Below are 13,823 nucleotides of genomic sequence, written 5' to 3'. Positions count from 1 at the left end.
CAGAGCCTTGTAAGTTTCATGATCAAAGAGCTAGTTTTAAATTTTGTGACTATATTGTCCTCACTAGTAGTTCAGTAATTGGTCCAGGAGATGCATCTAAGTGAGACAAGGCAGTGCTGTCTATTTTGTAGGCACTTCTCATTTGTTAGCGGTAAGAATACAGTGATACTAGCAGTTGGTTTGCAGCATTAGAGATGTAAGTGAAGGCAGAGATTAAAATGCATGTTAAATTGTTAATGCTGACTGGAAAGAAAAAGATTGTTTTGCATTTTAATATTTGTAATTTAAAGCTTTCTAAAAGTTACACAATAAAGAATTACCCCCTTTATTCCATTTGGTTACATGTGTACTCGTATATATATTTTAAAATTTTGCCCCGGTAACTTTGCTATGTTAGAAACAAATCAAATATTTATTAGATTACATTATAAATGTTGAACTGGGCCACAAAAGTGGGTTTCTTTTATTAAGATTGATAGAATGAAGATGTGAGAATGAATTGTAAGCTTGAAGTAAAAATTGCTTAAATTTTTTTTCCAAGAAGAAAGGCCGTGTTGTTTGGTGATAGTCAGGGACTGACTGAGCATTTTGGCTGTATTCCGAATTCTGCCACTGACTCACTGTGTTTTTTGGCAAGTAACTTATCCTCACTGAAACAAGTTCTTGATTCTTTACTTCTCTGTGTGTAAAGTTAGCATAATAATATTGTGCTAACCTCAGATGGGTTGTGTAATGGTTTCCCACTTTAGAACTTTCCAGCATAAAAATAGTATGGATTTTCAGTGCCTTGCTTTTTAAAATAATTATTTCTAAGTTGTTGTTTATTAGGTAAGTATGTTAGACAATTTAAATGCAAAACAAAACTCTTACTATACTTTTCAAAATATAGCAAACCTCATAAATTTTAATTATATACAACATTTTAAGGACCATACCCTGTAAAGTATGAATAACTATTTTATTCATTTATTTTAGTGTCAGAAAAAAGAAGAATTTATTGAAAGAATTCAAGGTTTAGATTTTGATACAAAAGCAGCAGTTGCCGCACATATTCAAGAGGTAATATATACAATTTTATGTGCTATTTATGAAGCTTGTGGTGTACTTATTTGTCTATCTCCTAAAATACCTAAAAGTAATATAATAAGCAAGAACAAATCAAGATCAAATATAGATGAACCCTGCTTTTATACAAATTGTCTTCTCTTTAGAGATAGTTCCTTAAGTTTGGCACAGTGTTAACTACAAATATACTGTTGCCCTTATTCTATAGTGACATAGGCAGAAAGTGTTAAAAAGTCATAGTATACGCAAGAACAAATCAAGATCAAATAGATATGGAGCCTGCTTTTATACAAATTGTCTTGTTTTTAGAGATAGTTCCTTACACATGGCACAGTGTTAACTATAAATATACTGTTGCCTTTATTCTATAGTGACATGGGCAGAAAGTGTTATTTGAGGAATGAGGTATATGTCTTTGTTAGAATAGATTACAAAGCAGTAAATGGAAACAGCAGAAAGTGGAACACTGCTTGTAATTCAAAGCGATAGTGAGGTAAGATGACAAGCTTAGTATTGTCATTCTAATGATTTTCTTTTGAATGAATAGACAGCATAATTTTTATTAAAGATATTACTTGAATTATAAACCCATTAATGATTTGTAGCATTCATATAAAAACTTAAGTCTAGGGCATATTGTGCAGTGTCAAATAATTGAAATTAAAATTTGTTAAGATTCATTTTAAAAGCTATTTCTGTATCTGTCTATTCTTGGGCTTTTAATCTTATAAAGACACTTTAGAATTAGAGTATGTTAAATTTTACATGTTGATTAGAAAAGGGAAAAGAAAATTTTAAAATGGTGAAAATTGGTAGTATTTAAAATATTCTTTATTTAGAAGATTTTTGTGTTCCATAGTTAATCTTTTCTCTTATTTAGCATTTGTAAAGCCCAGATTTCTTATCAGTAACATTATTATCAACCATAAGCATATTAGTACTTTACAAGATGTAGTTTTATTGGTAGTCTCCCATTATAGAGACATATTTGCTTTACGCTAGTTATATGGTTTTATTTTATTCTGAATAAGTGCTAAGTATTGCAAGTTATGGAATTTGCCACCATCCTTGGAAGTGTAATTATTTTTGCTATTATGAAAGTTAAAGCAAATTATTAGAATTATAGTGAGAAATGGAAGGCACTTATATAACTTTTCCATTCTTTTAAAAATCTTTATATTGGTAATCCTTTCTCCTAACCTTCCGTGACAGTGTCATCTTCAGAATCTATAAAGACCTAGATATTCAATAACAACAATGCAATAACATATATCCTACAAGATTAAAAACTTTTTGCTCTTGAATTGAAGTACAATAAATTAAAAGTCTTATCTACAAAATTCAGTTGATTTTGTTAAAGAAGTTGTCAGGATATATCAACATTACTTTCCTTTAAGAATGCCTTGAGTTAAATATTAGTATTTTATTTTTGTTGACTAGAAAATGAATATTAATTCATTTAAGGATTATATTTAGTTAAAAATAATTTTTATTTGTAGTGTTTTCATCATTAATTTCAAATGTTCTCCTTTTAACATCATACTGGCTTTTCATATTTTATATGGGTTATATAATACTTGAGCTAATATTGTACTATAGTGGAATAGATTTTTAAGTATTAACCACTTTTTTGGTTGTTTATTTCGATTACTTTTCTAAAGGTAACTCATAATCAGGAAAATGTGTTTGACCTGCAATGGATGGAAGTGACTGATATGTCGCAGGAGGACATAGAACCACTCTTGAAAAATATGGCATTGCATCTAAAAAGACTTATAGATGAGAGAGATGAACATTCAGAGGTTTGTAAATTTCTTTCAGTATATTGTGAAAGTCTGCTTTCCAAAAAAGAAAATAGTAGCTTTAGGCAGTTTTCAGAAACGATACTATTTCTTAGAGGCGGGTAATACAGGAGTGTCTTTTTTTGTGTGGAACACAGGAACCTGAAAGGATGTGTAAGAACCCCAAATTGCTAGTAAACAGATTGCAGTTAGGTTTTCTCTTCTTCTTTTCTTTTCTTTTTTTTTTTTCAGACGGAGTCTCGCTCTGTGCCCAGGCTGGAGTGCAGTGGTGCGATCTCCGCTCACTGCAAGCTCCGCCTCCCGGGCTCACGCCATTCACTTGTCTCAGCCTCTCTGAGTAGCTGGGACTACAGGCGCCCGCCACCAGGCTCAGCTAATTTTTTGTATTTTTAGTAGAGACGGGATTTCACTGTGGTCTCTATCTCCTGACCTCATGATCCGCCCGCGTTGGCCTCCCAAAGTGCTGGAATTACAAGCGTGAGCCACCGCGCCCCGCCTCTCTTCTCCTTTTCTTTTAAATTAACATTATTCTTTTGTTCCTGTGTGTTTTTCAAGTCATCCCCACAGCTTTGGCAACAATACAGAAGTGTGAAACTGAAAATATAGTTGATGTAACTGGAAAAATCATTGCCGTGAAGCTTAAGAATTTGCTTAAGGCTAATTTCTTAGTTTTATTGCCACATGTTGAGGTTGGAAAAGTAAGTTTTAATAAAAGGAGAATAACAGGTGCTCTGAATAAAATGTCCCACAAAAGATCTCAAATGAGGTGTGATTTTTAAAAAGAGAATTATTTTAAGTCTATTAAAACAGAACTTTGCTTTTTAAAAAGAGTAAAAGTGTACCAAGTTTTCTATCTGCAGTGTCTGAAAGCAGTTTATAATTTTAAAGAGTCTAGACTTTTAATGCATGTGATGGTGGGTAATATTTTCTTAATAGCAGAGCAAAGTACTCTGCCATTCTGCAGAATGTATAGCTTTTATCAGTTTCATTTACATGCGAGAGACAGTTTTGAGCTTATTTATAGAGAATTTGTATCAATACTCTTGAGACCAGTGAAAGACTACATAGAGAAAATTCCTAAACATTTTTTTCAGAATAAAACTGTCTTGTCTCTGTAGGGGTTAGTCAGTTCTGATGTGAATTTTCAATTTTTCTTCAGGCGTTAAACAAAAAGAAAATATAGGAGATAAACATTTTAAAGCAACAATTAAATTTTTTAAAAAGCTAGGACATTGAGACCAAAGGAAGGAAAGAATAAATTGGAAAACATTCCTACTATGCATCAAATTTATCCTGAGATACTCAGATCATTTCATTTTCAATCAGATTATTTAGCTATATGCTATCATTTTTTAGTGTCTTTTTACTGATTTATGCATTTTCTAGAATATTTATTTGTATTTCAAGTTGTTAAAGGTATTGCAGTAAGGTATCCTCCAGTTTCTGAGGAATTATTTCTAGGAATCTATACTTTGGTTTTATTTTATTTTATTTTTAAAATTTTTTTGAGATGGAGTCTGGCTCTGTCGCACAGGCTGGAGTGCAGTGGCGCAATCTCAGCTCACTGCAACCTCTGCCTCCCAGGTTCAAGCAATTCTCCTGCGTAAGCCTCCCAAGTAGCTGGGGTTTCAGGCATGCACCACCATGCACGGCTAATTTTTGTATTTTCAGTAGAGACAGGGTTTTGCCATGTTGGCCAGGCTGGTCTCTAACTCCTGATCTCAGGTGATCTCCTACCTCGGTCTTCCAAAGTGCTGGAATTACAGGTGTGAGCCACTGCACCCAGCCTGTACTTTGGTTTTATATGACTGATGCGTGCATATAAAATGTTAGATCTTGGGCTGGGCGTCTCAAAAAAAAAAAAAAAAAGTTTGATCCCATTTAAGTGAATTGATTAATGTGGGGTGAACAGAATACTTATCATTACATGACTCTGGTAAACTAAAAGGAGTATGAAATACTGTATAGAATGATTGTTTGAAAAACCTTTTAAAATATGTTATCCTGCCAATTAAGCATTTTTGTTGAATTTGTTTTTCAAATAAGGAAGAAAAAGTCATACTCTTCTGTCTCAGATACTTGGGAAGCAACTTGCTATCTGGGATAGGGTAGGTGAGAGATATCCAATCATCTGGGAAATTTTTTTCCCTCAATTTGGGCTACCAGTAGACTAACTTGAAAAGGTCATTAAAAAAATTGTGAAAGATGTTAGACAAATGTAAAGGTAGTATGTAAATGTAATTCTGTGTCATATATTAGATTGAAACAAGTTCTTATTTAGAGTTTCCCTTTAACTTTTTTTTATTTTGATTAGCTTTTGTTATAATTATTTCACTTCAGCCTAAAAAGTATATATTTGGTCACCCTTTTTAACATTTCTCTTTCGTATTCTTAATGCTATAGAAAAAGTATGTCTTCAGTCCTCTCCTTTTACTAAAAACCAAATAGGAGATTTTTAATGAATTTAAGACCTCTTTATTATCACTGTTTATTTTATGCTAGACTTTGTGCTGTAAGTTTAACACATACTGTTTTATTAAATCTGCATGAAAACCCCATTTTATAGGTAAAGATACTTGAGCCCCAAGTAGTTAAGTAATTTGCCAGATCTAACTCCACTGCCTGTGGTTAGAAACATAATACTGTAATACCTTTGCTTAAATCCATGATTGTACTGGGCACATCTCTAATTTCTTTTCCTTAATAATGAGTTCTACAAGTAGAATTAATAGGTCACCTGTTTTTGTGTTTTGTTTTTTTTTTTGTCTTTAGCATTGATGTGTCTTTTTATGTTCATTCTTCACCGTATATTAAGAAACAACTGGTTTTTGCAAGGTCTTGTGCTTGGGAGCAAAAAAATTGACAAACTATTTCAAAAAAGAACCAAAAATTGTTATAGTCTAATAAGGAAGTTATTTTATTAAAATAATTAACAATAATAAAATTGTGAAAGTGATAAGTACAAAAAATAATATAGATCATTTTTATATATATTCCTATAGCATATAGTATATATTCCTATATATATTCTTACATATATGCTACAGGAGTGGGAGGGCATATGAAATTAGTTATGCTTTAAAAACATTTGCCATCAGATTATTTTGTTTTGTTTGTTTTTGCATCAGACTATTTTGAAAATGTATGGGAAACCTTGAGCTCAAGAAGTTACTGCTATTAGAGAAAAGTCAAAATATCTAAATAATCTTTAATGGAAAATACTCTGGGAACTCTTAACTTTTAAAATACCAGGTTTCTTTCTTTCTTTTTAATATTTTGTAATATGTAATTCATTGACTTTTGGAAGTTCTTGATAGATATCACCATTTCACCACCTACTAAGTTCACATGTAGTGTCTGTCTTCTATATTTTCTCCTGTTCTTAGTTTTGTGAATTGCTTAATTGAATATTTTTGAGCACCCATTTTTATGTAAAATACTATGCTAGATAAATTAGAGATTGAGAGATACAAAGGAGGTGTAAGAAAGATTGCGTCTGGTTTATTGAGAAAACTACATTATTTGTAAGTACAAAATATGAGCTAGCATATAATTAAGTGCTAGTTTATTTGTGTATGAGACAAATATTATATACTTACTACTATCTGTCAGCTTTGTTAGAGTCAGGAGATGTTAGAAAGCAAGATTAAAGGTAATTGAGACAGTAAGAAAATATACAAATAAAAGTTGACTCCAAGTACATGCAGTCAACTATGAAAATTAATAACTATTCACAGAGAGATAGGGAAGTTGGGATGAGCACGCTGATAGAGGGATAGAACTGAATAGTGTCACTGGACATAGGAACCATCCTTCAAAAAGTGCCAAGAAGGGAATATGATTTTTTTTTTCCTGAGTAAAAGAAACTTGTATATTTTTGAAGAACACAGAGAAAAAAGCCAATAAGAAGAAAGAAATTGAAATGTTTAAGTAAGGAATATGTATTAGGAGCAAAAAAAATGCATAAGAAGAAAGGAGTTAATCCCAGGTGGTTTTGTTTCTTTGGCAAATTGGAGGAGAGGTCATTTATTGGAAGTAATGATAGCAGTTTGCAGTTGGAGGCTTAAGTAGAGAAAAGGTAATACATTTACAGAGTCATCATAGGGAAATTTGAAAGGAGATCAGCAATATTTCAATAAAAGGATAGATGGGCAGTGGAAAGAGTTTAATTGAAAATGGATGGCAAGATCTGTAGTAGGACTGCGTAACTTCTTGTTTTTCTGCTAGAGCTTTATCATCTTGGAGTAAAAATAGAGAAAACTGATGGTGGGTCAGGAAGATAACAGTGTTAGAGTCAAACTTGAATTTGAATCTCTGCTATCTGTATTATTGGTTGGGTGACTTCGGTTAAGTTATTTAATCTATATGAGCCTAAGTTTTCTCATGTCTAAAACTGGCATAATATCTCTATTGCAAATTGTAGTATTGGATGAGATCTTGTTGGAAAGTCCCTCACAAGTTCTATAAATGTTAATTCCTTTTTCTTTTTCTGCAAAGAGTGAGTCAGTAACAGCACAGTAAGGATGACATTTAAGGGCCTAATTATAATTCCAGACTGAGTAGGAACTCTAAAGTAGCCAGGAATAATCTTCTGGACTGAGTAAAAGCGGGGAGGAGTTGAGTGATTAAAGATTCAGGAGTAGGTATGGTGACATAGGAAAATGACAGTAAAGGAGGCATACTACAATAGAAAAATTGCTTCCTTTGCTAGAGAAAACTGTATGTATTGAATAAGGAGTGGACATGAAATTAGTAGGGAGAAAAAGAAATGGGAAGTAACATTCTGAGATTCATCAACAGACATACTGGAATCGGAAAGCAATAGTTACAGGCAGGAAGGTAAGACAGACCTTGATACAGGTGAAATGTATCCTGAGGATAAATAAATGAATTGTGGTAGATGTTGGGAAAAAAGAAAGTAATGATTCAGGGAAGGCAGATAAGACTTGGTGATGAAAAATAAAGCAAGGATGCTTATTTCATGATCCCAAGGTGGTAACCCCACCATTCTTTCTGGAATAGTAGTACAGCTGAAATTTCTATATAAGACAATTTATTTGCCTGAGAAGTTTGAAAGAAAACCTGAGAAATTGGTTTAGAGTAAGATAATTTACAGATAACAAAAGGAAAATTAGGGGAATGGAGGAATAGGTACATATAGCCCTTAAAGTTCAGATTTAGGAAAATGAAAGGGAGGTTTGTGTCCCATGGAGGGGAAAGAGAGAGAGAGAGGAGGGGGGCAGAGAGGAGAGAAGAGGGGAGGAGAGGGGAGGGGAGAAGGAGGGAGGGAGGGAGGGAGGAAGGAAGGAAGGAAGGAAGGAAGGAAGGAAGGAAGGAAGGAAAGAAGGAAGGAAGGAAGGAAAGAAGGAAGGAAAGAAAGAAGGAAGGAAGGAATCTGTCTTTGAGATGGGAAGCAGAAGGAAGGAAGGAATCTGGAAGCGGAAGGAAGGAAGGAAGCAATCTATCTTTGAGATGGGAAGCAGATTGGGACTGCTATTAGAGAGAGCAGAAGATGTGGAGTTAGGCTGGCCTGAAGTCATGGCATGTTAGCTAGCTGTGTGATTATGGAGAAATCAATCACTGTTCCTCAGTTACTTACTGCAGAGTAAAGAGATTAAGCTAAACCTTTGAGGTATTGTTAGGACCCTCCAAGAACCCTGTTCATAATTCAAGAGCAGTGCTGTCCAATTCTGCTGTGATGGCAAGATTGTATTTCTGGGCTGTCCAAGATTGTGTTTCTGGGCTGTCCCAGTGCATACAGTAATGGCTGTGTGCACTTGAAATGTGGCTAGTGTGACTAAGGAACTGAATTTTATTTTATTTTATATTTTTGAGACTCTCACTCTGTCACCCAGGCTGGAATGCAGTGAAGCAATCTTGGCTTATTGTAATCTCTTGCCTCAGCCTCCCGGGTAGCTGAGATTACAGGTGCGCACCACCATGCCCAGCTACTTTTTTTGTATTTTTAGTTCATATGGGATTTCACCATGTTGGTTAGGCTGGTCTTGAACTCCTGACCTCAAATGATCTGCTCTCCTTGGCCTCCCTAAGTGCTGGGATTGTAGGTGTGAGCCACTGTGCCCGGCCCAGAACTGAATTTTTAACTTAAAAAATTTTTAATTAAATAGTCACCTATGCTACTGGCTATTATATTGGACAACATAGTGCCAGCCAAATCACTTTATTTCTTTTCTATGTCAGCAGGTCTTTTATGCCTTTCCACCATTGGCTGTCTAATCTAATCATTTTCTTCATAATTGATTTCTTTTGTTAAAAAAACTAGGAAGGGAAAAAATAGCAAAGACATGGAATGAACCCAAATGCCCCTCAATGATAGACTGGATAAAGAAAGTGTGTTACATATAAACCATGGGATACTGTGCAGCCTTAAAAAGGAATGAGATCATGTCCTTTGCAGGGACATGGATGAAGCTTGACACCTTTATCCTCAGCAAACTAATGTAGGAACAGAAAAGCAAACACCACACGTTCTCACTTTTCAGTGGGAGCTGAACAATGAGAGCACATGGACACAGGGAGGTGAACAACACTCACTGGAGCCTGTCGGGGGAGGCCAGGTGGGGAAACATTAGGGAAAAGAGCTAATGCATGCTGGGCTTAATACCTAGGTGATGAGTTGTCAGGTGCAGCAGACTACTATGGCATACATTTACCTATGTAACAAATATGCATACCCTACCACATGTACCTCGGAACTTAAAAAATAAATAAATAAATAAATAAATATGAAAAGAAAAAAACTAGGAAGGAAAAAACATTATCTTCTTTAGTATCATTTACTAAGTAGCTCATGCATGAACTGTTGAATGGAACTTTTAAGAATGACAACTAAATATGATAGTTAAGATGTTTTTGAGCAATGAATTGTTTTTGATATTGTAGTACAATTCTTAGACCTAGTGGATCTTATTGATGTGTTTAGTTTGCTAATACGTAGAATACTGAAAGTGATTCTGTGTGTATTTCTAGACTATCATAGAACTCTCTGAAGAGCGAGATGGTCTTCATTCTCTACCCCATGCCTCTTCATCTGCACAGTCACCCTGTGGTTCTCCAGGCATGAAGCGAACAGAAAGTCGACAACATCTGTCGGTGGAACTGGCAGATGCTAAAGCCAAGATACGAAGGCTTAGGCAGGAATTGTAAGTTGCTGATTTTCGAGGTTCATTGAATGTATGTGGTCCCAAAGGTTACCTAAACAATATTTTTAAGCTTATGGAAATATTTCTAGCTTGTGTCAGTGTTTTCACAAGTATGTGTCAAAATGAGAAAAATAAGGAGGTTGGCATAAGGTTTTCCTATGTTAAATCTTACCAATTTAAAGGATACCTGTTATTCTGGATTTATGGCCTTTCTAGCTTTCTAGTGTTAATGTATTTTTTTTATTAAAATAAGGTCCTCCTTTGGCAAATTGGAGCTCTTAAATTTTTGTCTTACTTTCCTTGAAATCCAAATTACTAGGAACTACTGATGGAGACCAGTAAGTCTAACTCTTTTAAAATTAATGTTTTGCACCTTTCCCCCCCCCCCCAAAACTTAATGTTTTAAAAGACTGAGTTCTTGGCATTATACTATTACCAAAAGATAGTTTCGTGTATGTGTCTTGCATTGAAATGCCTCAGTCACGTACTTAGTAAAGGTAAATACAGTCATGTGCCACGTAACGACATTTTATTTAACAATGGGCCACATATATGATGGTAGGTGGTCCTGTAAGATTACAATGGAGCTGAAAAATCCCTATCATCTAGTAACGCCTTGATGTGCCTGACCCTGTGTAGGCCTAGGCTAATGTGTGTCTTAGTTTTTAACAAAAAAGTTTAAAAGTAAAAGCAGAAAAGAAAAATGCTGATAGAATAAGGATATAGGCCAGGCGCGGTGGTTCACACCTGTAATCCCAGCACTTTGGGAGGCTGAGGTGGGCAGATTGCCTGAGGTCAGGAGTTCAGGACCAGTCTGGCCAACATGGTGAAACCCTGTCTCTACTAGAAAATACAAAAAAATTATCCGGGCATGGTGAGGTGCACCTGTAATCCCAGCTACTCGGGAGGCTGAGGCAGGGGAATTGCTTCAACCAGGGAGGTGGAGGCTGCAGTGAGCCGAGATGATGACACTGCACTCCAGCCTGGGTGACAGAGCGAGACACTGTCTCAAAAAAAAAAAAGAATAAGGATATAAAGAAAGAAAATATTTTTGTACAGTTGTACAATGTGTTTACATTTTAAACTAAACATTACTAAACATTATTATAAAAGAATTAAGTTTAAAAATTCTAAAGTTTATTAAAAACATGGCTGATGATGTGGCTCATGCCTGTAATTCCAACACTTTGGGAGACCGAGGCAGGTGGATCACTTGAGGTCAGGAGTTCAAGACCAACCTGGCCAACATGGTGAAACCCTGTGTCTACTAAAAATACAAAAATTAGCCAGGCATGGTGGTAGGCACCTGTATGTAGTCCCAGTTACCTGGGAGGCTGAGGCAGGAGAATCGCTTGAACCCAGGAGGTGGAGGTTGAAGTGAGTTAAAAGCACACCACTGCACTCCAGCCTGGTGGACAGAGCGAGACTCTGTCTCAAAAAAAAAAAAAAAAGTGTACCATTTTTAATATTTTATATCCTATTTTTACTGTACCTTTTCTATGTTCAGATATGTTTAAAAACACAAATACCATTATGTTATGGTTGCCTATGGTATTCAGTACTGTCACATGCTGTATAAGTTTGTAGTCTGGAAGCACTAGGCTATACCACATAGCCTAGGTGTATAGTAGGGTATTACCGTCTAGATTTGTGTAAGTACTATACATGCTCGGTGATGTTTGCCCATTGATGAAATCACCTAACTCGTTAGAGTGTATTCCCATATTTAAACGATGCATGACTGCATTCAGATTTGGATAGTGCTGATGAAATTGTATTTTCTCAATTTTAAAAGACTATTACAGAAAACTAAGCATAAATGTTACATAGGCATTCCTTGGTGAACCACAAGTAAAGATGTGATCAGTCTCTGCTGGAGATTTGTTTTTATTTTGTACTTTTAAAAGAACAAAGGATTTTTGTTGTGGCGGCCGGTTTTTTTTTTTTTTTTTTTTTTTTTGGTTTGGTTTCTTGGAATTTGAGCTTCAGAATATAGATTTTAAGTTTAAAACCACAATGTAGCAATTAAATTTATTTACTGATTATTTAAAGTAGTTAAAGAAAGTGACTGAATATGCAAGGTAGAAAAAATATTACAGTCCATAGGAAAATTTGAAAATAAAAAATAACAGCTTTCATTTGTGGATGTCTGCATTATTATGTATCTATTGAAATGAACACGCCCAGGATATTCTATAAACAGCTGCACCAGGAAAATTAGGGAAGAGATTGCTGTTATTAGTTTGACTGGCAGTTAATGGATAGTCTAAATAGTGAACACTAGTTTGTTCCATATAATTTAGCACAATTTCTCCAGTCTTTAGATAAAGCATGCAATTAGAACCGTAATGATGGCTGTGAATTCGTTGAAGGTTTTGCACTATGTTCGAATTTAATTTTTAAATAAAATTTACTTGTACATAGAGTATATTAAAATTCCAAACAACTTGAGGAGATTGATGAAATTTGGTTTTCTAATACTTATTAGAAAATGTAAATGGATATTTTTAATGGGTAAATAAATGTGCCAGTATTGCAACAAGTATTCTCAGTAACTAGCTTTTCAACAAATACCATCTAATATCTTCGTTGCCCTTTGAAAATGTGTTTCTTTATGGATTTCTTCTATTAAAAAGAAATAAATCTCATATTAGTTCTTTTTATTGGGACAAATCTCTACTAAAGTGAATGAAGTGCAGAAATCATGGTCGACAAAAACGGCAGGTTGCCTTATACCGAATGGAAACTATACAATAAGTAATTACAACCAGAAAGTCCAAATTAACAGCATACTCATTTATGGGGTAGTACATTATGATATAATTGCTTTTGATTTATAAACATATAGTGTAAAAGTATAATTTGTGATATGGGTAAAAGAAGTAATTTTTTTATTTAAAATAGTGATTTCACTTTTATGCAGTAGTTAATACTACCAAAGAGTCCCTTTAACTCTGCCTCCATAAATCCCATGTTTTGAAAGAATTTTTCTAATATTAACTATTTGTTATTTTTCAAAAAAATAAAAGCCTTATTGAGATATAATTCGCAGGTCAGAAAATTAATCCTTTTAAAGTGATCAATTCAGTGGTTTTAGTCTATTCAAAGAGTTGTGCAGTCATCACACAGCAATTTCTTGTGTTTTTTTTTGTTTTGTTTTTGTTGTTTGAGATGGAGTCTCGCTCTGTTACCCAGGCTGGAGTGCAATGGCGTGACCTTGGCTCACTGCAGCCTCTGCCTCTTGGGTTCAAGCAGTTCTGCCTCAGCCTCCTGGGTAGCCGGGATTTACAGGTGTGCACCACCACACCTGGCTAATTTTTTTACTTTTAGTGGAGATAGGGTTTCACTATGTTGGTTAGGCTGGTCTTGAGCTCCTGACCTTGTGATTCACTGCCTCAGCCTCCCAAAGTGCTGGGATTACAGGCATGAGCCACTGCGCCGGCCCACACACCAATTTCACGACGTTTTCATCACCACAAAAAGAAACCCCATATTTAGTCACTGTCACTATCCATCCCCCTTTGCTGTCAGCTCCTGGCAATCACTAATCTACTTTCTGTTTTCATGAATTTGCCTATTCTGGACATTTTATTGTATAAATGAAATCATACAGTACGTGCCTTTTGTGACTGGCGTCATTTACTTAGCATAATGTTTTCCAGGTTCATCCATGTTGTAGCATGTATCAATACTTTATTATTTTTAGAGTTGAGTAATATTCCACTGAATGGATATACCACATTTTGATTAGCCGTTTTTTGGTTGATGGGCATTTGAATCCAGTTTTTGGCTA

General features: G+C 34.8%; 2 protein-coding genes across 14 annotated transcripts in view; one reads left to right on the top strand and one right to left on the bottom strand.

Annotated features, from left to right (window-relative positions):
* LOC101025789 (putative prolyl-tRNA synthetase associated domain-containing protein 1) overlaps window positions 1–13,823 on the bottom strand; it is a 149,292-nt gene that overhangs the window by 63,525 nt on the left and 71,944 nt on the right. The window lies entirely within an intron of this gene.
* The window catches only part of CCDC88A (coiled-coil domain containing 88A), a 130,819-nt gene that overhangs the window by 51,119 nt on the left and 65,877 nt on the right, over window positions 1–13,823 (top strand). For all 13 annotated transcript variants that reach the window (XM_031655177.1, XM_031655170.1, XM_031655173.1 and 10 more), the window contains 3 exons: window positions 976–1,059; window positions 2,727–2,867; window positions 9,858–10,030. In XM_031655177.1, the coding sequence (XP_031511037.1) occupies window positions 976–1,059; window positions 2,727–2,867; window positions 9,858–10,030 (398 nt within the window). The remainder of the gene's footprint in view (window positions 1–975; window positions 1,060–2,726; window positions 2,868–9,857; window positions 10,031–13,823) is intronic.

The sequence above is a fragment of the Papio anubis genome, chromosome 14 (assembly GCF_008728515.1).
Source record: "Papio anubis isolate 15944 chromosome 14, Panubis1.0, whole genome shotgun sequence".
Classification (NCBI taxonomy): Eukaryota; Metazoa; Chordata; class Mammalia; order Primates; family Cercopithecidae; genus Papio; species Papio anubis.
The sequence above is the reverse complement of the archived record's forward strand: the minus strand, read 5'-3'. Positions and strand labels throughout refer to the sequence as shown.